At 36.9% G+C, this 23,583-nt stretch overlaps 1 protein-coding gene across 1 annotated transcript in view; it reads right to left on the bottom strand.

Annotated features, from left to right (window-relative positions):
• HEATR5A (HEAT repeat containing 5A) overlaps positions 1 to 22,747 on the bottom strand; it is a 91,441-nt gene extending 68,694 nt beyond the window's left edge. Inside the window, exons 1-10 of the mRNA XM_065871438.1 lie at positions 22,622 to 22,747; positions 21,132 to 21,343; positions 19,327 to 19,435; positions 16,053 to 16,202; positions 15,195 to 15,369; positions 9,497 to 9,657; positions 7,833 to 8,088; positions 7,064 to 7,219; positions 5,370 to 5,620; positions 2,838 to 2,949 (exon numbers count right to left, since the gene is read on the bottom strand). Coding sequence (XP_065727510.1) covers positions 2,838 to 2,949; positions 5,370 to 5,620; positions 7,064 to 7,219; positions 7,833 to 8,088; positions 9,497 to 9,657; positions 15,195 to 15,369; positions 16,053 to 16,202; positions 19,327 to 19,435; positions 21,132 to 21,343; positions 22,622 to 22,747 — 1,708 coding nt within the window. The remainder of the gene's footprint in view (positions 1 to 2,837; positions 2,950 to 5,369; positions 5,621 to 7,063; positions 7,220 to 7,832; positions 8,089 to 9,496; positions 9,658 to 15,194; positions 15,370 to 16,052; positions 16,203 to 19,326; positions 19,436 to 21,131; positions 21,344 to 22,621) is intronic.
• Between the last annotated feature and the right edge of the window lie 836 nt (positions 22,748 to 23,583).

The raw sequence follows: 23,583 nt of genomic DNA, 5'->3' as shown, positions 1-23,583 counted from the left end.
AGAGCTCCTTGGAGAACTGACTGGTTGCAAGCTGAGGCAGAAATTATTTTTTTTTAAATACATATACATAACTTTAATCACAGTTAAATATATACAACTATGCCAATCTCCTAGGTGCCTTCTGACCAGGGTCCTCTCTGATCCCCTCCCCCTAACATCCCACTCCTTGGAAGTAAGTCATTTCTAGAATTTTGTATCTAACTGCCCCTCATTCTAAGGCAGAAATTATGATGTAAAAGCTGGGACATCTTGTCATGCCAAAAATAAAGATGTTATCAAAGAACACTAGTTTCATATGAACCAACTACTAGGGGCTCCCAATGACTAAAGATGAAACAATTTGAAGATCAAAGAATAATGACTGCAATGTTGTTGGTGGGAATGTAAATTGATACAGCCACTATGGAGAACAGTATGGAGGGTCCTCAAAAAACTAAACATAGAACTACCATACGACCCAGCAATCCCACTATTGGGCATATACCCTGAGAAAACCATAATTCAAAAAGACACATGCAGCCCAGTGTTTACTGCAGCACTATTTACAATAGCCAGGACATGGAAACAACCTAAGTGTCCATCAACAGATGAATGGATAAAGAAGATGTGGCACATATACACAATGCAATATTACTCAGCCATAAAAAGAAATGAAATTGGTGGATGGATCTAGATTGTCATACAGAGTGAAGTTAAGTCAGAAAGAGAAAGTATGCTAACACAGTGGCAGGACAGGAATAAAGATGCAGACATAGAGAATGGACTTGAGGACACAGGGAAGGGGAAGGGGAAGCTGGGATGAAGTGAGGGAGTAGCACTGACATATATATACTACCAAATGTAAAACAGATAGCTAGTGGGAAGCAGCCGGATAGCACAGGGAGATCAGCTCTGTGCTTTGTGACCACCTAGAGGGGTGGGATAGGGAGGGTGGGAGGGAGACACAAGAGGGAGGGGATATGGGGATATATGTATATGTACAGCTGATTCACTTTGTTATACAGCAAAAACTAACATAACATTGTAAAGCAATTATACTCCAATAAAGATGTCAAAAAAAATAATGACTGCATTCAACTGAAACATATAAAAATCTATGAGTTTATAAAGATATCTAAAAGCAAAACCTCACTGATACCCTTTGAAAATTACTAGCAACCCGTAACACATTCTAAAAATTGATAATAAAGTGAAAGAATCATGCATTAAGAAAAAAAAGCCCAAGAAAACAGCAAATTAAATAAAACATCAACTTATTTTTTATTCCTTTTTGGTATGTTGAATATGAATGTGCATTAAAACATGATGTACTAATCTCTTTTATAAAGGAGAAAGGATCTCTTGTACTCTTCTTCCAATGGGATTACCCTGTTTTGAAAGCTTTTGTTCATTAAAATATTGCCATTTATTAAGTAGTTTATCTTCCCCTTTAATTAACCAAGAATATCAATACAGCAGGCATGAAACACCTAGCCAAAAGCAAATAAAATCTTGACCACATTATTCCCATCACATTGTGAAATAATGATCTATGCCAGGGGCCAACAAACATTTTCTATTAAGGCCCATGCAATAAACATTTTTGGCTTTAAAAGCCATACTGTCTCTATTGCAATTACTCAATTCTGCCACTGCAGTGCCTAAAGGCTACAGACAATATGTAAACAAATAATTATAGTTGTACTCTAATAAAAAGTTTATTTATGAACACTGAAAACTGACTTTCATATATTTCTCATGTATCACAAAATATCCTTTTTGTTTTTAAACCATTAAAAACATAAAAACCATTCTTAGCTCACAGGCTGTATAAAACAGGTGGCAAGCCAGATTTGGCCCATAGGTTGAACTCAGATCTAGTCCAATAAATCTCTTTAATCATCTCAGAAACATTACTTGAAGTGGCTCTTCGTTTGTGATTGTTTATTTTAATTAAGCTCCTTTTAGATCAAATTACTTCAGAGGTGTCAAAATGATTTATTGGTCAAATCCATCTAGTTTTATATCCTAGCAGTAAACCACACAACTATACAAAGGAACTTAAAAGTATAGCTTTTATAAAGTAATAAAATAGAGTTTTAAAGTTACAGGATGTAAATATAATAGTCATGATCATAAAATAATTACACTAATAAATAATAATTTAAATTTAATAAATATAATTTAAACATGCCTTATCCCTGTCAATGTAACTACCTTATTATCTTTTTTTTTTTTGCAGTACGCGGGCCTCTCACTGTTGTGGCCTCTCCCGTTGAGGAGCACAGGCTCCGGACACGCAGGCTCAGCGGCCATGGCTCACGGGCCCAGCTGCTCCACGGCATGTGGGATCCTCCCAGACCGGGACACGAACCCGTGTCCCCTGCATCGGCAGGCGGACTCTCAACCACTGCGCCACCAGGGAAGCCCGTAACTACCTTATTAGTGTCACCAAATTCTCAGAACAATTACAGAATTGGATTCATGGGCTATCGCATGTTCTCTTGCCTATCCTTATATTGTAGAAAATTTTTTTTCTGAAGATAGATGGGAATGATTTTGGGAAAAGCCAGACTCATTCAGAGTTTAGCGTGAAAGTTGATCAAATTGGCTTATCCTACTTAAGGTTCATAAATTGGTCTTGAAGAGAATTTCAAATAAAGACATCTGAAAACATTCTAAGGATTGGAGTAAATAAGTATATGGCTTCCTAAGGTGACTGCTAGGAGAAAAACGTTTACGTGGATATTTAAATTCTGGTATATATTAAGTTACTCTTGTCAAATCATACATTAGAATATTTATGCTCATAAAACACCAAGCAGTCTGTAGTTATGTAAACCCTCCACAAGACTTACCTAAGGTCATCAGGCCAGCAATCAACAACCATCCAGCTTGTGTGCGCTGAGCTGAAAGGCGACTGTTTTGAGCAGCAGAACATAGCAAATCCTCTGCTAATGTCATAATAATCTATTGACATATAGAAGAATAAGGTAAAAAAAAAAAAGTATATCAGTTTATAGGTTACTGGACAAATGACAGTAACTAATTATAACAATCTCTTGAAAAATTAACTCTTACACATAATAAATGTCCATGATAAAAGACTGTCATTCACATAGACTATACCATAGGACAATGTCGTACGTGAAACTAAAAAAAGTAACTTTTCAAGGATAAATTATAGGTTGTATAATAGGTATACAATAGGTATATTAGGTTGTACACAGCAACCCTATAATTCTTTGTGGAGTATATGTGACAACATTGTACAACCGTTCAAGTTTCGCTATATAAAATGTGAACTTACTTTTAGTTTTAAGCCACCATTTTCACAGATCTGTAATTACCAGAGGAAGTTTCATTACAGGACTCTCTCCTTTTAAAATTTTGCACACTACTTTGATACCTGAGTGGCTGATAATAGTCTTTCCCGAGGCAGTATACTATATAACCACAGTTAAACATACTCACTAATCGCACAATGAAGTAGCTTCACAGTAAAGGGGGATTAATTAAACTGTTATATTTTAAAAGTCTAAGAAATAGTTCTAAAACAGCACAGAGGAAAAACTAGATATTTCATCTTTATGGATAATGCATGCTTATAGAGTGCAAATGCCGACAGGCATCTAACATGTCTAAGAAAACATCTCTGTAACCAATCACCTCTAGAAGAGCAGCAAATATTGTGAGTTGGCACATACCTTTTCTAAAGAGGAAGGCTAGCATATTTTTAAACAACCAACCAACTTACTACTAACTTAGGACTGCTTGCAGCCTCTACTTGTCCCCCACCCTTTAAAAAGGGTGGGGACAAAACAAACCAAGCCTGTCTGCCTAAATTAATAAGATCTGAGGACATTAAATTTAATTAATACACGCAATGGCAATTCTTTGATTAGCAAGATGTGATGTGTTAGTTTAGAATATAACTAAAATAATAAATTTAACTGAATAACATCACCTCCCGAAGTTGCTGATCACCTTATCCCAAAGGCATTGGCAATATTCAAGATAATTTAAGAATTTTTGAAGTAACGGTGTATTTGTCTGCAAAGCCTAAACCGCAGAGAGTATACCATAATATTCATTAATAATGATGTGGAGGGACAAGAAAAAGGAAAGGAACAATGGTGATTTTTTAAAAAGTTCTTATGTGTGTGAGGCCCAGATTATGAGGGCTTTTCACTGTCAAACAATATTCTCTGACAACTGACAATTCCTATTCAAAAAGAAACAAAATTCCCACACCACGCTTTGCCTATTTTGTGTTTTTAATACATATATATTTGTGTGTGTGTGTTTTATATTTGATTAACAAAATTTCTTTAGTTCTCTTGACAATTCTTTGTACATTAAAACTGGGTTATTTACTTTCTAGGTTCTGTATCGTTTATCTTTCTGAAAGTGCTACACTCAAAAGCCATTATTTTTCAGTAGCAAAGCAATTTGTCATCATTATGAGCTCCTGGTGTTTTATATATTTACTATGTTTCTATCCATTGTTATCATTATTTTTTTGGATGCACACATTATCCCCTCTTTGGTCAGGGGAGAGTCTAAAGTTACCTCCTGCATCCTTTTAAAATGAACACAGTCTCTGATGACTTCCCTGCTTTCCAGTATGACAAGATATTCCAGGCTTATACTGTACATTTCCTGTCCCAGATCTAGAACCAGCCATTCCTCCAAGGGGCCCTAATTCCTTTTCGGTTGGAAATGGTACTTAGGGCCATAATCTGGGCACTAGGGGTGTTTCCTGCTACTGGGTTGCCATTGCTTTTATGTCTGGACAGTGTGAAAGGAAATTAAACACTCATACTAATATTTTCAATTTAAATTTAACATATGGGCCTTCTACTTAATTTTCTTGATTCTACAACGGTAGCTTTTTTTTTTTTTTATGGAAAATCTTGGCTCCTAAGAACATTCATTATCTACTTCATCTTACCAGGTATGTAAACTAATTCCAGAATAATACCACCAAGAATACCACTAACTACAAAATTATTAAATGAAGTTTAAGATTTCTTTTGAAGCTCTATTTGTCCTTTACAATGCAATTTTAAAATGTACTTCTATGGCAGAGCTGAATGTATGGAAAAAAAAAAAAGCCTTCAGAAACAAAATCTGTTACTAACTGGAGATATTTCTAACAAAAAGCAGAGAAAGCAACTCCTCTTTAAGTGTAGATACAAAATTTTTAACCATCCCTTGGTTTTTCACAGTAATTACTTTGATGATACTTAACACTTAAGTAGTAGTATAGCTGACAGCTCAGAAATTTGTCCTGCATGGTTCTTTACTGGGTGATACACAAGAAGACAATGATGTTTTTAAGAAAAACTTGAAATGTCACTATCATATGCGAAGAATGAAATCATTACCTTGCCCTTTCCGTGAGGAATTCCTAAAGGACAATGTTTCACTGCTCCCAGCAGAGCTGCCACTGCAAAACTAAAGCCAGTCACTGCTTCAGGTGAAGACTTAAGCACAGTAAGCCTTTCAAGGCAACGGTCTAAGAGAGGTGTTAGGTAGGAAGGTAGTGCCACAGCAATGCAGTGTAGACACCAGGCAGCTGCTAGTCGAACAGAAATGCTAGGATGAAGAGTAACTGAAATGACGTTGTCAAGGACGCCTAGAAGGACAGAATACACAAATGATGACTCAGCTACACAGATAAAACTCAGTCATCAAACAGTCAAAAGAGTAAGCAACCACATAGATATGAAATATATTATCTTATCAAAAGCCAAATCAGAATTTAAAATATTAAGTGATACACAATTATAAATAATTTTTTTGTACCCAAGAGTTACTTCTACCAATGTATCTCATGAAAATTGGCTTAAATTAAGTCAGGAGACAAAGGAAATTTTTATTTCCTAAATAAGCCAATGTTCTGCCTACTTTATCTTGAGATTAATTTGGTACTAGGAATTAAAAATTACCAATATAAAAAAAAGTATCAATAAATAACAAAAACATCTTGAGAAGAAATGTCACATCTTGCTTCATCCTCCTTTTCTTTTAAATCCTTTCTGGCACATTTCTCTACATAATCAGTATTCTCCCTATGTACCATATTTCTCTTAACCTGAGAACAAAATGTTGAAGAAAATCAAGGCTTCACTAGATCCCCAGTGGGTTACTAAGCCACTATGCAGACAGTGAAGTGCCACTACCAATAAGAAAAAAAAGTCTACATTTGCTATAATTCAACATATACCTTCATCAAAACATGTTAACAGTTCATGTCAACTGCTACTTAAACAATATATGCCCTAGGATAAATAGGTTACAAATCGAATATAATGTAAGCTTCAGTCAGCAGGAATTGTGTAGCACAAAGGACAAAAGCCATTAAAGATGATTTTAAAAAGTAATTAAGTAAGCCAGTCACAAAAGGCCACATGCTGTATGGATTCCATTTATATTAAATCTTGTCCAGAATAGACAAATTCATAGAGACAGAAAATAGATTAGTGGTTATCAGGGCTGGGGGGAGGGGAAATGACTGCTAGTGGGTGTAGGACTTCTTGGGGTGAAGAAAACATTCTGCAATTAGATAGTGGTAGAGTTTGCACAACTCTGTGAGTATACCAAAACCACTGAATTGTATACTTTAAAAGGGTGAACTTTATGGTATGTGAATTATCTCTCAAAGTGATTAAATAATTTTCAAAGAGAGAAAGAAAAGAGAATGCCTGAAAAGACTTTTAAGGAAGTAAATTACTTGTACCATACAGAAACTAATACTTTCACTGCAGATGAGAGATACGAGTTCAGGTTTACTTCTCCATTTTTCTGTGTTATCTTAAATATCTCCAGATGGGGGCTGGAGATAGAGAGAGACCTAGAGAACCATCTTTAGTTACAAAAGCAAAAGGAAAAAAAACAAAAACAAAAAAACAAACCTTTAAAAATCTTGATTATATATATTTCATAAAACAACTCTAATAAATCTATAGTGGAATCTATAATAAATGAGCTATATGAGGGAGCTTTTCTGCCTTGGAGAAAAGTTGTCTAAAGTAAAAGTAAAAACAAAGTATTCATACTAGTCACAAACAACAGATACCTGCACTTGAATCCTGTAGCAAAGGTGCAGCTGTGGTGCCAAGACTGTGTATGAGATTTCCAAGTTCTTGTAAAGCACATACCAACAAATGCTGGCTGGCTGCTACATCTGCGGAGCCAAGCCGGGTTTCCAGATTACCGTCACTCATTACAGCATCTGATAGAAGTATAAGAATTAACTAGACATCACTGTTTTATTAAAATTTATTACAGAGGGTAGGTACTAGGAGCAGAAACATATGAAGGTAAAAATTAATACCTCCACTTGATATATGTGAAACCCTTGAGGCAGTAACTAAAATACTAAAATGGGGACTTGCATCTATAGAGAAAGAATTAAACTAATATAACCAATTTAGTTCAAGCAACCTGATCAGAGATGCCTTATTACTCTTTTAGCAAGTGGCACTGAAAGGGAGAACTCCAATTTTATCAATACTCAAGATAAGCAGAGTAGACTTAGGACAGTACAAGAACTGAGATGAACTAATTGTTTCAAAGACAATGTATCTTAACTTCTATAGGAAGATTATGAATTCTGAGGAACTACTATCCACCAGCCTTTAAGATCAGTACATATATATATAATAGTTCTTATCAAGGTAGATAATTTATGTCTCATCTATATATAGACTGCTTTACTCTGAAACAACTGACCTGTATTATAAAAGTGTTTTTTGGGTATTAATATAATTATATACCAGTCCAGCTTTTCCAAAAGGACAATCCCTTTAGCACTGTTAAAACAGACTCTCTTAGAAGACCCATACCCATAACTTTCTTTAACTTCCAGATAGCCTGGCAAATATCCTTGGCAGCAGCAATTTGAGCCTTTTCTCCAAGAAGGCTTCCAACAGTAGCTCGAAGGATAAATGAAACACAACGGCGACTGCAGACAGCGTCAATCTGAGTTTGGGTGGCCTTAGGGTGTGACTGTGAAACCAGGCTTAGGGTATGAGAAAGAAAGGCAGCAAAATTTTTCTCCAGCCATGCTCCTCCTAGTGTTGAAACAAACACCACGTAAGCCTAAAAAAGAAAAGAGTTTTATCTTCAAAATGAAATAATTTCAATTCTATATTAATGTTTTCTCTTCCATGAAATATGCAGAATTTATTAACATTTCTTTTTAGTCTTTCCTCATTTATATAGCCACCTTAGCTATATAAATGTAGTACTGTTTTTCTGTTTGTTAAGCCAAAATTGAAGTACGCAGTCTTTCAACTGAGGTTTCATTTATGCTGCCTGTTTTATTTTGGTCAGACTACAAAGTTTCAGGATAGCCAGCATAGCTAGCTAATAAGTAAAATGTGCCTGTGACTTCTCCAAACAAAGCATTCAAACTCTTTAACATTCTGTGTTGGTTTTTTTTTCCTTCAATTTTTTGGCCACACGCTGAGCAGCATGTGGGATCTTAGTTCCCCAAACAGGGATCGAACCCATGCCCCCTACAGTGGAAGCCCGGAGTCTTAACCACTGGACCACCAGGGAAGTCCCTAAGGTCTTTAACATTCTGAAAAAGAAAACCCAAATCAAACATATGAACACAGTGTAAGAATGAACTATGGTCTAATACCATAACTCTAAGGGAATTCAGTTCTAGAAACCAGAAAAGAAAGTTTATGGTTGACGAATCACTGCTCTTTATTTTCATGAATGTTAATGGTTTGGCTTGCTCCAGCGATACAGACAGTAGTTTTCTTATGTAATCTGTTTTCTTAAAATACACAGTTTACAATTATACTGGGATGTCTTATATTTTCATGAAATCTAATATCATACAGTATTAAATAAAGAGGATATATATGTGAATTTAAAAAAAAACATGTTTGCTTTGAACCATAATGGCACTTAGAAATCAAGATAGTTCGAGGAAAGAATGCAAAGACCTCTATATTGCCTTATTCTAAGACCCTCTTCCCAAGGTTTAGCTTTTTAAGTTTTGTTTAGGACCAAGAATTTAAGCACTTAAGTAGATTACATGCTGTAATCTTTATTTTGAAGTAGAAACCATATAAAACAGAAATATAATATTGCCCATGCCAAATATTATGTACCTAAAAGCTTAAATCAGAACTGTATAAGCACACACAAACACAATGGAAAACATGTTAAACCGCAAGACACATGGAAGCCCAAGGCCTAGAAACAAACAAAAAAATGTTGTTTATGTTTCAAAGGAAATAAACAATAGTCTCCCATCATTACAAACTGAAAACACATTGTGGGTAATAGCCTATTTAGTTGGCTTTGTATAAATAAGGTTCTCTTGTAATCTAGTTTTTTATAAAGCGTCTTGGCCTCACCCCATCTATTTATAAACATGAGACCATAAGTGATGACCTTGCACAGTATCACTTCCACCTGGAGTCAGATACTAAAACTTTCACTATAGGCCAGTGAGAATTACATTTAGATACTGATTTGTGATTCTAACCTGAGTAACTCCAACTCGGACATCCCTACTGACTGAACTGGTTCCTTTCAGCATATCTCCACTGGCTCGAAGAAATCCTGAACTCCCACGTAGAAACCCTGTTCCTAGTAATTCCAGAACTTCCTCCAGAGATACTCTGCGAACGCTTTGACGTGAGGCTGCTATAACAAAGAACAAAACAATACATGTGATTCTATTTTACAGACTAAATTTTAATGCGTGATCTTGGTTTGCATGATCTTGAACAGTACGTTAACAGAAACAAAAATAAACTAAAAATCCAAACAAAAGGCAAAATTTATAGGACATTACACACACTAAAACATAAAGTCACACGACGGTTCAGAGGTCAAATCATAATGGACTCTGGTGTATCATGTCAATGACATCTTAGAGTCTATGCCACTTTGAGATTATGACCTACTGCTCTCTTGTCCTCAAGTTAAACAAGGGAAAACATAAATAAATGGCCCTAGCTCTCCATGAGTGAGAATGCTATACAAAACTTTGAAAATTCTTTTGAAATACTAAAAAGGCCAAAATCACAATTTTATCTTTCTAAATGCTCTACAACTCTTAATGAAACTTACATAAAGTAACCACCATGGCCTGTTTTCTAAAAATTCTCAACTGCAAGTACAACTTTTGTTACATCCTCAGTCTCTGAAGAAAGCAAAGCTAAATATTACTAAAACTGCCCAGTCAACCCTTAGGCTGCAATAATTAAGAGCTTAGTTAGGCAGAACGTTTTAAATTTGTCTTCAGTTTGACATAGCTGAGTTTCTCCCTGTGAATATCTAGGGAATAACATCTCCTTTAAAAAAAGAACTCATTTTCGCCCTTTCATTCTTCTGAAAAATGTTGGTCACAAGCTCTGATCCTCATTATTGACTTAAGTCATAAATAGTGGAAAAATAAACTTCTGTTAATCCAAGTCATGAACAAAAAATACACTCCTCAGCCTGAAGATGAAACAGATAAAAATCTATATTGGCACGTGGAAGAGAAACATAAGTGAACAGTACAAAATCCATGCTCTTGCGGATCATAAATTCTAAAAAGGAGAGACAACAATAAACATAACAAAGGACTAAGTATATAGTATGTTAGACAGTGATTAAAAGCCATGCAAAATATAAAGCAGGTATCTTTTATGTGTAGTGAGTTCAGTGGAGGGCTCTGGTAGGAGACGGACCAGTGTGTAAGGATGGTGCAAGAGCAGAAGATATAGGACCTTGTCGATCATTGTAATAAGGAGGTGAGTAAAGTGAGGTGCCAGTGGAGAACCTTGAGCAAAGGAGTGATATAATCTGTCACTCTGCTTCTGTGCTGAGAGGAGACTGTAGAGGGGCAAAGGCAGAAGTAGAGAAAACCATTAGGAGCAATTTAGTAATTCAAGCAAGAGGTGATGGTGGCTTAGATCAAGGTAGATACGATAGAAATCGGGGTATACATACTTACATATTTTTAAAATTTACTAGAAAAAATTTCAAAATTACAAAAAAGCTGCAAAAATAGTAAAATAAACTCGTATGTACCCTTCACCTAGACTCCATATCTTCCTTATCACTTTCTCATTTTTGAAGAGTACATATATGGCTAGTTGTAGTTATAGAAAAGCCCTCAATTTGAGCTTTTCCTCAAGAGAACTACATTAAGTAATGCTGTAAGTCTTCTTAATGCATAACATCAAAAAGAAATATCAGGCTTGGTGTCAATCTGTCCCTACATTAGCGATATTATCTTTGAACACCTGAATAAGGTGTCTTCCAGTCTTGTCCACTGTAAAATATTTTTCCATTTGTAATCACTATGCCACCTCTGTGGTGATACTTTTTTTTTTTAAATAAATTTATTAATTTTTTTTTGGCTGCGTTGGGTCTTCGTTGCTGCATGTGGGCTTTCTCTAGTTGTGGTGAGCGGGAGCTACTCTTCCTTGTGGTGCATGGGTTTCTCATTGCGGTAGCTTCTCTTGTTGTGGAACACGGGCTCTAGGTGCGTGGGCTCAGTAGTTGTGGCTTGTGGGCTCTAGAGCGCAGGCTCAGTAGTTGTAGCGCACGGGCTTAGTTGCTCCGCGGCGTGTGGGATCTTCCCGGACCAGGGCTCGAACCCGGGTCCCCTGCATTGGCAGGCGGATTCTTAACCACTGCGCCACCAGGGAAGCCCTCCTTTTTTCTTTAACAGGTTATAATCCATTTCTATCATTATTAATTCTAATACTATCCTGGATTTGACCAGCTTTTCTTCAGAAAACTGGCCAGTGGAAGCTCCTCACTTTCTGGCACAAGACGCTCCAGGTTCATCCTCAGACTTTCCTTGCCCCGACCCCATAAGCCACTTCTCCAAGGAGTCCCAACTGTAGATATGTTTTAATATTGTTAGGTAGAATAGTTACTGAGTGTGAGAGAGAAGATTCAAGGGTGACTTTACAAACTGTGGCTTGAACAATTGCAGGGACAGAGCTGTCATCAACTTAGATTAGCAAGACTGCGACTGCAAGGAGAGCAGGTATGTGTACATGGAGGGAGGGGAGATCAAGCATTCACTTAGGACAAGTTAATTTGAAACATTAAATAGACATCCAAACAGAGATGTCAAATGGGCAGCTAGATATGAGAGTTTGGTGTACAGGAGAGAAGTGTGGGCTAAAGACATAAATCAAGGAATCACTGATATATAGATGGTATTTAAGCCATGAGATTGGGTAAGATCATCTAGAGTGAGCCTACGTAAAGAGCAGAAGACCAAGGACTAGGTGATGGGTGTCTCCTACGAGAAGACAAGAAATCATCAAAGACTGAACAGAAACTTCTAGAAAGAAAGAAAACCAAGGGAGCGTGAGGTCCTAAAAGGCAAGTGAAAAAAGGATGAGGAGGAAGATCAACTGAGTTAAATGTTGCTGAAAGGTTAAGTAAGACAACTGAGAACTGCCCCCTGGCTTAGCATGGCTAAATATTAGAACACAAGTGCCAAAGGGCAGGAGCTTCTAATCTGTTTTGTTCAATAACACATTCTACACACTCAGAACAGATCGTGGCCCTGTATAAACCCCCAATAAATGCTTGTTTATTTATTGAATAACTGATGAACGTGGAGGTCATTGATGCCCTTAACAAAAACAGTTTTCAAGAGTTAACTGGGGCTTCCCTTAAGCGAGGTGCTTAAGAATCCGCCTGCCAATGCAGGGGACACGGGTTCAAGCCCTGGTCCGGGAAGATCCCACATGCTGTGGAGCAACTAAGCCTGTGTGCCGGAACTACTGAGCCAGCACTCTAGAGCCCACGAGCCCACCATCCACAACTACTAAAGCCCGTGTGCCTAGAACCCATGCTCCACAACAAGAGAAGCCACCACAATGAGAAGCCTGCACACCGCAAAGAAGAGTAGCCACCGCTCGCCGCAACTAGAGAAAGCCCACGTGCAGCAACGAAGACCCAACGCAGACAAAAATAAATAAATAAATTTATATATATAAAAAAAGAGTTAACTGGGGTAAAATCCTAACTGAAGTGTGTTTGAAAGAAGAGAGAGACTAAAAACAGAGTATCAAGAACTCCTCTGAGGAACTCTGCTGCAAAGGGAAGAGAAATGGGGCTCCAGCTGGCTGGGGAGGTAAAATACAAGAAAAAAAACTTTTTTTTAAGATGAGAGGGGGAAAAGCACATGTCTTTATAGGGAATAATCCAATAGAGAAGGAAAAGTTGATGTAGCAGAGGGGAGACTTCCTAGAGCTATGTCCTCGAGCAGGTGAGAGGATGAGCTCTAATACATATTGAACGTATGGCTTTAACAGAAGACGAGATAATTCATCTTAGTAACAGTGGAGAAGTCAGAGTATATGGGTATAGATGCTGGAAGGTGGTAGATTTAGTAGGGAAGCCTATGGAAGATAGGCCGTCAAATGAAAGTAACATGGGAGAAGATAAAGGTATAAAACAGTCAATTAGGAAAGTGGGACAGTGAATGGACGAGGGACATATACTACGACTTGAGGTTCATGGTCAAGAAGTAACTTTAAAGGATTCCATAAATCCTTGGCAACTTATGCCAATGTTAGGAAAATGTCATACTCAATCCCTGCTTTTTAAATGCCTTGGTAAAATATACCATTTATTAGAAGTCTGCTGATTTTACTAGGAAAATCATTTCAGTTCTGTACCTCATAATCTTCGAATATTGTGGCTGAGTGTACAAACCTCCATTGTATTTCTTTTCCAAATTATTAAGCACTGTGTTGCTAACTATTAGTCTCCTACTTTAAAAAAATCTACTATGACATCTAGATCACTTTTTAGTTGTATGAAAATAACTTAATTATAACACAAGCCTAGAACTTACAGATGCAAGATGACAGAATTCCTAACAAAAGATTAGGCCAAAGATTTTTTAGTGTGGGTGAAGCTGGTTCTTCACTTTGCTTAGTCTGATTGCAAAAATGCTGTTATTAGTTTAGTGCTACTCTAGGAGGATATACATTTAAATATTATTCACATTTGTTAGGCAATTCTGTATTTTGCTTGTTTTTACTGCAACTGTGTACTAGTGCTAATGATACATTTATGGAAATGAGCAATTCACATTTTCAAGAGGGTTTGATTAAACATGTCTTCTTCTAATTTCAATCTCTTAGATGGCTTAAGATTTAACCTTTTAAATGCCCTGAACAACTCTGAATTACAAGATTAGAAGAACCAAAACCTAAAAAAAAAATTTATTATAAATTTTAAACTTGTGGGTCTCAACTGGAGAATGAAGGGACTATATAGTTGTTAATGCTTCCTAGGTGATTCTGATATGCTGTACTCACTGTCCTCTCTCAGCTCTGGTTGAGAAACACTGGCTTAGCAGAAACCAGAACACTTCTTAATGTCACAATAAACAATTTCTAGAGCAATGACTCTAAAACTTTAATGTGCATACAAAGTATCTGGGAATCTTGTTAAAATGAGAATTTGATTTAGTAAGTTAGGTGGCATCTGGGTTTCTGCACTTCTTAAGAGCTCCCAGGTGATGCCAGTACTTTCGGTTTGCAGATATTGAGGAGCAATGTTCTATAGAACAATCACATTTTCATTAGCGTGAGACTGTTATTCTTTGGAGACAGAATAATAAAGCAAGTTTTTAATTAGTCACCGATGTTTTATATACACTGTAGATTAAATCCAGGCAAACCCTTTTGTTTTAAAAAATACTCCATCCTTGCTCACTGCCTAGGAGTGTATAAACAGGGAATAAACACAAACACAAATTGTGCAAATACAGTAAATTTCAAGTATCTGCTGTTTGGAATTATTTACATCATTGCTCCCTTACACCAATCTAGAAGATGGCAAGCCAAATGTATGTAATCAGATGCATGCTGCTTAAAAAAAAAATTCTCAAGAATTAGATCATAACTCTTATTGGATAACACTCCACAATTCACTTAAAAAAAAAAAAAGCCATGGTGTAGAGGAAGACAATGACTGAATAAAGCACATTTATTTAAGAGTTCTTTTAATTTTTTCCTCAAACTTTCACTGAATTGTTTTAAAATGAAATCTTAGGACTTACAGACATGTTTCCAAACTAAAATTTATATGATATTCTGCCTCTTTTCAAAAGTAATAATGGGTAGCAGTAATGCTACCATATGTTTGTTTAAATCAACTGGGAAAAAATTATGGAAGACATTATGAAAATAATTACATGAATTTACCTGCTCCTGGATGTTTAGAAATTATAGCTTTGGCCAACACTGTGCCTAGTAGCTTTGAAACTGAAATCCGCACATCATAATTGGAGCCTTCAAAGGATTTAAAACATAGTGTGGCCACACTGTCCAGGTCTGTACTCCACATAAAGACGGCCTCATTCTGAAGTTCAAGGAGACACTGTTCAATCGGGAAAAAAAGAAATTAATGAAAAACAAAATATAAATGTCAGGTTCAGATCTACCTAAGTTGCAGAACCTGTCAAGATCTAGCAAAAATAATACACAAATCCAAAGTCTCTAAATAATGATTGTAGGGACAATAAGTGAATACTTACTAAAAAGTCATAAAAATTATACTATACAAAGCAACGTGTCCACAAAGGGTAGGAGAAAGACCCATTTCTAATTCAGTGGGCTATGAAAAATGTCTGTAGAACCTATCTGTTGGCTATAAGCAATTGTGAGAATAATTCCAACATAAACACTTCACTATATAACCAACTATGTTAAGAAAGCATGATAAAAACAAAACCAAATCATTTTCAAACAACATAAATGGTACATGTAAATTTTACACAATTATAGAGAGGAAGCACAGTGGAATGGAAGGAATACTTAGAGTCTGGTAACTTGAACTCCCCACTTCCAACAATGTGCTGCTAACCACTTTAAGAACCCTGGGAAATTCATATACCTCTCAGGGCCTCAGTCTCCTCATATGTTAAAATGAGATAGTCCTATCTGAATGCCAAGGTTGCAGCTCTAAGATCATGTAGCTGTTACTAGTGTTTTCACTGGAATAAACTGATTTAGTTGTCTTTATATTAATTTTTAGAAATTCTACTCATTAGACTATTTTACCTTTGCAGCAGCACAACGAACGGCCATGGATCTATCTGTTAAGCAGGATCTAGCAGCTTTATAAACATCCCTGTGGCAAGGTGTAGCAGCAGCTCCCAGTCCACTCAATATGTTTTGCAGACTCAGCATGATCTCATATCGACCTTGTGACTATCAAAGAGGAAAAAATTTAAAGAACGGGAAAAAAAATTCGCTGTGAAGAACAGTATTAAGCATTGAAATTTATCTCATATTAGAGAAATACTCAGATTTTTGTACACACTAACCAACCTATTCTGACATCAAGACACATGAATAACTGCTATTTCTTAGTGTTTACTATTTTAAAAGTGTTACTTGTATATGTTACACTTCAACATAATACGAATTTTATAGGGTTGATGTGCAGATTAAATGAAATTATATGGGAAGCACCAGGCATAAGACTTGCATGTTGTCAAGCACTCAATAAATGGTTGCTATAAATGAGGTAACATGGTAAGAGTGCACGGCCTGCCACCTACTAGCTATATGTCTTTGGGCAAATCTGTTTCTTTATCTTAAAGATAAAAGTTAAATGATTGTTGTGAGGATCAAATGAGTTACTACATGTGAAGTGCTTAGAACAGTGCCTGACACACAGTAAATGCTCAGTTGAGTTCATAGCTATTGATATTTTACCATTTATTGGTTCAAGTATTTTAACTCAGAGGTTAAAAGTCTGGGTTTACATTTTAAAAGACCTGGGTTTGAATCTTGGCTCTGAACCTTAGTAGCTGTGTGACTTTAAGTTGTTCTTACTTATTTCTTCATCTATAAAATGAGGATAAGGGACCTCCCCAGCGGTCCAGTGGCTAAGACTCTGTGCTCCCACTGAAGGGGGCATGAGTTTGATGCCTGTTCGGGGAACCAAGATCTCACGTACTGCACAGCATGGCCAAAAAAAAGAAATGAAAAAATGAAACGAGGATAAGATGAACCCCACTGTGCCAGTGTGAGAAGTAAGTAAGCCCCTGTGGGGAAATCATTCACCACAGTGCCTGGACTTAGTAAACACTCAAGAAATAGTAGCTGCTTATATTATGATGTTTTACTAAATGTTCCAAATGCTTTCTACGTCTCAGGAAGTTAAGGCCACTATAGGTAAGTTAAATTTGGAGAAAGATCAAGTATCATTTTCATAGTAATGTTATTAATCTATTTTTGTTCAAAGGAGCATGATAGTAATTATAGGTAGATGTTAACAAAATGAGTCCTAACGGGAAACTTCTTAACTTTCTTTTACGCCAATTTCAAATGCTATTTATCACTACTGGTGTGTATCAAAGGTGGAAATCCCTTTTGACATCTCCAAAACGTTGTGGTATCAACTAAATCATAAAGGTAAAAGTGGAGGAGCAATAAAGTACTTAGCAATAACTTTAAATTTTCTTTTTTTAAAAAAATATCAACTTATTTGGTTGCACCAGGTCTTCGCTGTGGCAGGCAGGCTCCTTAGTTGTGACCTGCGAACTCTTAGTTGCAGCATGCATGTGGGATCTAGTTCCCTGACCAGGGATCGAACCCAGGCCCCCTGCATTGGGAGCATGGAATCTTATCCACTGTGCCACCAGGAAGTCCCTAACTTAAAATTTTCTGAAACCTATAGAGTAATCCTCTGTTAATCATGAGGCCTAAAAAGTATAGCTTGATCAATGGAGTTAAGAGAAAAAAAAAAGTTTAAAGTAGCGATACCTCAGTAAATAAAAGATCTTACAGACACATCCTTTTAAATAAAACCAGATTTATGGATGTTAACGGTCTCTCCTCATGGTTTGCTGTTAATCTCAACATAACTGAGAATTTTCCAGCCTTCCTGCCGTTACTGGCACCTAGTTTCATATCATTGCGGGTGGGAAAGATACTTCATGCGATTTCAGTCTTCTTAAACTTGCCCAGACTTGTTTGGGACCTAATATGTGATCTACCCTGGTGAATGCTCTGTGCCCTAGAAGAGGTATGTTTTGCTGCTGTGGGGTGGAATGATCAGGTTACGTCCATTAGGTCCCACTGGTCTAATGTGTAGTTCACTCCAAGGTTTGCATGTTGATTTCTGTCTGGGTGATCTGTCCATTGATGAAAGGGGGGATAACTGCAGTCCCCACTATGACTGTACTGCTGTGTATTTCTCTCTTTAGGTCTGCCAATATTTGCTTTATAATTTAGATGCTCTGAGGGGTGTATAAATATTTATATTGTTATAACCTTTTTTTTTTTTTTTTTTTTTTGTGGTACGTGGGCCTCTCACTGTTGTGGCCTCTCCCGTTGCAGAGCACAGGCTCTGGACTCACAGGCTCAGCGGCCATGGCTCACGGGCCCAGCAGCTCTGTGGCACGTGGGATCCTCCCGGACTGGGGCACGAACCTGTGTCCCCTGCATCGGCAGGTGGACTCTCAACCACTGCTCCACCAGGGAAGCCCAAATTTGGCAGATTTTACATTTGAATTTTCCCATGTTTTATCTTGATACAGTTAAAAAGAAATGTGTGTGACAGGCCAGCATTTTTATAAATTGTTTCAGGGCTGTTTTCTAGACTTTTTCCAAGCAAGGTAAGAACAGGTACTGGTGTGATTTTTTTATATTTAAAGGTGCTAAGTTATCCTTAAATATAAGGTACCACAGACTTAAAATTTTTGATATACAAACATACAAATGCTTTAATTTCAAAACTTGTTAAACTATAGTTGGCAAGAAATTACAGTATATCTTGGAAGGCCAATAAAGAGACAGTTACAAAAACAAAGGGTGTTTCACAATGGTAAATGATGTCAACAAATCAATGAGGCTAAGGCTGACAATATATATCCTGGCCACTGAAAGGTTATCCTGACCCTAGTCATGCTTATGTCCTCCACACTCTTTCCTACCCTGATTTTATTCCTTACACCCTTCTGATGCTGGTACAATACTAATCCATCCATCAGGTATATGGTAGTTACCAACTACGTATCTGGATCCTTGGTGACAAGCACTTGCTCTGGCACTAGTAAGTAGTATCAGATGGAAAAGGTGATGCAAGAAGAGGGAGCAGGGATGGGTCTGCCAGAGAAACACCTTAGTTTGTGCCCATTTGAATTTATCTGAATACACAAAAATTTATTGCACTATTGCTTTTCTAATAAAGATTCAATATGCAAAGTACACATGTGCACTACCTAGAAATGTCATTTATGGATATATTTACATACATACTATGTATGCTTGTCATAGGTAAAGCTCTTTTATTGACTCAAGAAGCCATAAAGTCTGTATTTACCTCTGCACTCTTCATAGCTTTAAGAATATTGCCCACTGTATCGGTAAAGGTGTTACCCAGTATTCTACCCAACTTCTTATACAAGGAACCCAAACACACCACAGCGGCGCTGGAACGACATTTAAATTAGAAATTAGTCATGAATGAAAAAACAGGAATAAAAGGATCTTAGCACATGTAAAGATGACTACTTAATTTTACTTTTAAAGGATAAAATTTCCCAAAATCTATTCCACTGTTAAATCCTAGGGAATGACACTTAGGTGAGTATCAAATAATTACATTTTCAATACAAGAATTTTAAAAAGATGTATCTTCAACTAATCTAAATCTCAGCCCAAAGATTCCATCCCCTCAAATTTTTTACAAAATAATTTTTAATAGAACTGAGCTTCATATATCGGATAATCAAAGATGGTCTTAAAGATAAAGAACAATGTTCTCATCAAGTCTGAAAACTTTATGGGAAAATACATTCTACTATAAGCTAAAAATTAAATAAACAAAAATTTCTATAATGTTAGTACTATGCAACCATACATGGCAAATTGCCTTCTCTAAAAAACAGGTGATAAAATGAACTGAGTCCTACGGAGAAAGAAACTAAGTTGTTCTTTTAGGATCTTAGAAGAGTATTTTCCTATATATTTACTATTAATTTTCACTGCTAAGCATTAATAAACTAAAAGAACATACAAAACGTGAAGAATTTAAAATACTTGTGCCTTAAACACTCAACTGCTAAAAATAAATTTTATATATTTTTACATATTTATTTATTTGGCTGCACCGGGTCTTAGTTTTGGCACGTGGGATGTTCGTTGCAGTGTGAGGGATCTGGTTCCCTGACCAGAGATCGAACCCGGGCCGCCTGCATTGGCAGCATGGAGTCTTAACCACTGGACCACCAGGGAAGTCCCTCAACTGCTAAAATTTTTATCAGACAGTTTTGATCCCCAAATCTAAGCTTCAAATATCTAAAGCATTTTTTTTTTCTTTTTTTTTTTTTTTCTGTACACGGGCCTCTCACTGCCGTGGCCCACGGGCCCAGCCGCTCCACGGCATGTGGGATCCTCCCGGACCAGGGCACGAACCCGCATCCCCTGCAGGCGGACTCCCGACCACTGCGCCACCAGGGAAGTCCTAAAGCATTTTTTAAAAGAACTGTTTCTCAGTCCATGGGAAAACGTTAGATCTTTCTGAAAGTTAGATTCTTTAAAAAATGAGTAAAACAATTTGTATTCAGTTTCCTAATAATTATCAAGTAGTTTGGGTTCTTTTTTTTTTTTAATATATATATTTTTATTTGACTGCATTGGGTCTTCGTTGCTGCGCGTGGGCTTTCTCTAGTTGTGGCGAGCAGGGGCTACCCTGTTTGCAGTCCGTGGGCTTCTCACTGAGGTGGCTTCTCTTATTGTAGAGCACGGGCTCTAGGCGTGCAGGCTTCAGTAGTTGCAGCATGCAGGCTCAGCAGTTGTGGCACGGGGGCCCTAGAGCACGCAGGCTTCAGTAGTTGTGGCGTGTGGGCTCAGTAGTTGTGGTGCATGGGCTTAGTTGCTCCGCGGCATGTGGAATCTTCCAGGACCAGGGATTGAACCCGTGTCCCCTGCACTGGCAGGTGGATCCTTAACCACTGCGTCACCAGGGAAGTCCAGGGGTTCTTTTTTTTTAAGACTTATTTTACTGAAGTACAGATGATAAACAATGCTGTGTTAATTTCTACTGTAGAGCAAAGTTTGGGTTCTTTATAAAAATGATACAACAAAGAAGAACTCTTTTATGTTCAGTTTTAACATTTAACTTACAGTTTGGTGGGAAGATAACTTGGAGAATCATCTTTGCTTCGAATAAGTTCATTACATTTATCGATTGTCTCATAAACAGAGAATGTATCTCCAATACTATAAAGAATGGCTAGATTCTTAGCAAGGAGTTTGCGAATAGGAGGCCCTGGGGAGCTGTTCAACAAAGATAGGAGCTGTTCCACAAGAGTTTTCTGTTTCTCCCTTACATCACTCTAGAAAGGAAGGTAACAAAGATAATTCAAGTCAACATAATTACACATAATCCTCTAATATGATTTTTCTTTCATATAATTAAGAACTAACTAAAAGCCTCTAGAAAAATGCAAGATTATTTTGATTAAATAGTACAAATAAGTTGGTGGCATGGCTATTACACCTCATTAACAGGTAGTTTGTTGCCCTGCTGATATATCCAAAAAATAAATTCTGAACTACAATATACTGGAGTCTTTGTGAACAAAGACAAGGGCTCTATTTTTTCTATGTCCTTCTTAGGTTTGAAAGGTAGAGCAAATTTATATCTTAACTAGAGCTTCTTAGTTCTTAAGCCTCTACCCAATATATATCTGCATCAATATGCAGCAACCTAAAACCTATCACCAGAGCTGATCTTGTAATGGTTACCTGTTTTACTCAGATCATTTCTAAGTTTAGTGCAATTTTCTTTTTGCAAGCTTATGCATCTAAATGCTGATAGTGTGACTCCATTTTACTTGTCTACACTCTGAAAAAGGAGTACAGAATATCATCACAGTGGTAATGGTATTCAGGTGCTCCCTGAGGCCTAAACTTCCACCATAAAATATTTGTTAATTTAGTGTATGGATTTTTGTCATTTGTTAAATTCTAAATGTCTCCATGAGTAGTGTCTTTGCACCATTTCTGCATTACATAGGGTGCTGTCATTCTGTAGAATATCTTTATTTTTAGGAGATGTATGCAAAAGTATTAGAAGTAAAGTAGCAACTCACATGGCTCTGTAAATCAGTTAAACATGGCAAAATGTTAACAACTGCTGAATGTCGGTAAAGGGTATGAGTGATTAGTCTTCACTTTCTGGTAGCCATTTCATAAACTTTTAAAAGGGAATATGTTTACTCAAAGGCTCCTCGATTCTTACTCCCCTTAAAGAGTTCACACTTTTTTTTAAAGTGAAACTCCCAGCACATTATTTAGCGCTATACTGCACCAGGATGTCATGCATGTGGAGTGACACAAGGTACAGAAGACAATGATAATGAAATCTAACACAATGTGCTCTGTAGTTAGTTTTTAATATATTTGAAAGTCATACTACAAATACTGGCTAATTTGTTCCTGCTCTTTTGAACAGAAGAAACCTATTTCAATATAAAGTCTTACTAAGGTCTAACCTTCAAAAGCTAATTTAGGCTATACTGGACAGAACTAGAATATCAAATCAAAGGAACTTAAACATTATCTGGCAAGTAAAAAAAACCTCAAAAAACAGTTTTTGCAATTTTACTCACCCTGCTGGTTGCTAGCAAGAGCTTCTCCAAATACCTCAACCAATCAAAAATAAACTCTGCCTTCTGAACGTCACCCAGTTGATTGTATGCTTCTTCATTCAGCAGTAAGCTATGAGCTAATTCCATTCCTTGCAGAAAATTCTCCTAGCTGGTCACAATTCTTCTCATTAAACTTCAGTCAATATACCTAAGGAAAAAAACCTACAATAGAGGAAAATAATATTTTAAAAGGAGGGTGAAAAGGAACACAATCACAATACTGGAAATCTTCCACAGAAAAGCACAAAGCATAAATAAATGGAGACATCTTTTGTAACAGCTCTAGGGTGAAACTGGGAAAATCCCAATAGTAAACCCTAGTTAACACTGACACAAAACCCCTTTTTTAGAGAGCAGACAGGAAAACAGAGTAGGATTATTGACATTCACATGCAAAAAGTTGCTAAACAGAAGAGACGTTCCATTAAAATTTTGAAAATTTTAAGGTTAGACTACTCAAGATTTTCAGTTTTCTCTGTAGCATAAGCACCTTTTTACTAAAATGGGTCATGGGTACATATTAACAAATGACCAAATATCCAGACCTCCTGCTAAAATTCTATAGTAAAGCTTGATGTCTCCCTGGATCTTTGCCTCCATAAATAACCTGTCATTTACCTGGAGATTCAAGCCAGGAGAAGAGGGACTTATTCCTATTAAAACCTGTTCTCCCAATCTAACAAAGACACTGCCTGAGGCTAGGAGTTTTGGGAAAGAGTCCTATCCCAACAAGTATAGATAGTCTCCTTATCGCTGAGAGCCTTGCTGTGAAAGGAAACTCATGTTTCTGAAGGCACTTGGATGGATGCTGTCCAGGGATCACAGCAATAAAGATCATGTCTGCTCTGACCCAGATCCAATGTAGCCTTCACTTCTGTTGCAGGAAATAATCAACATAAGACAGAGGAGGTTTAGTTTTGTTT

Source organism: Phocoena phocoena, chromosome 2 (genome assembly GCF_963924675.1).
Source record: "Phocoena phocoena chromosome 2, mPhoPho1.1, whole genome shotgun sequence".
Classification (NCBI taxonomy): domain Eukaryota; kingdom Metazoa; phylum Chordata; class Mammalia; order Artiodactyla; family Phocoenidae; genus Phocoena; species Phocoena phocoena.
This window is presented reverse-complemented; position numbering and strand designations above follow the sequence as displayed.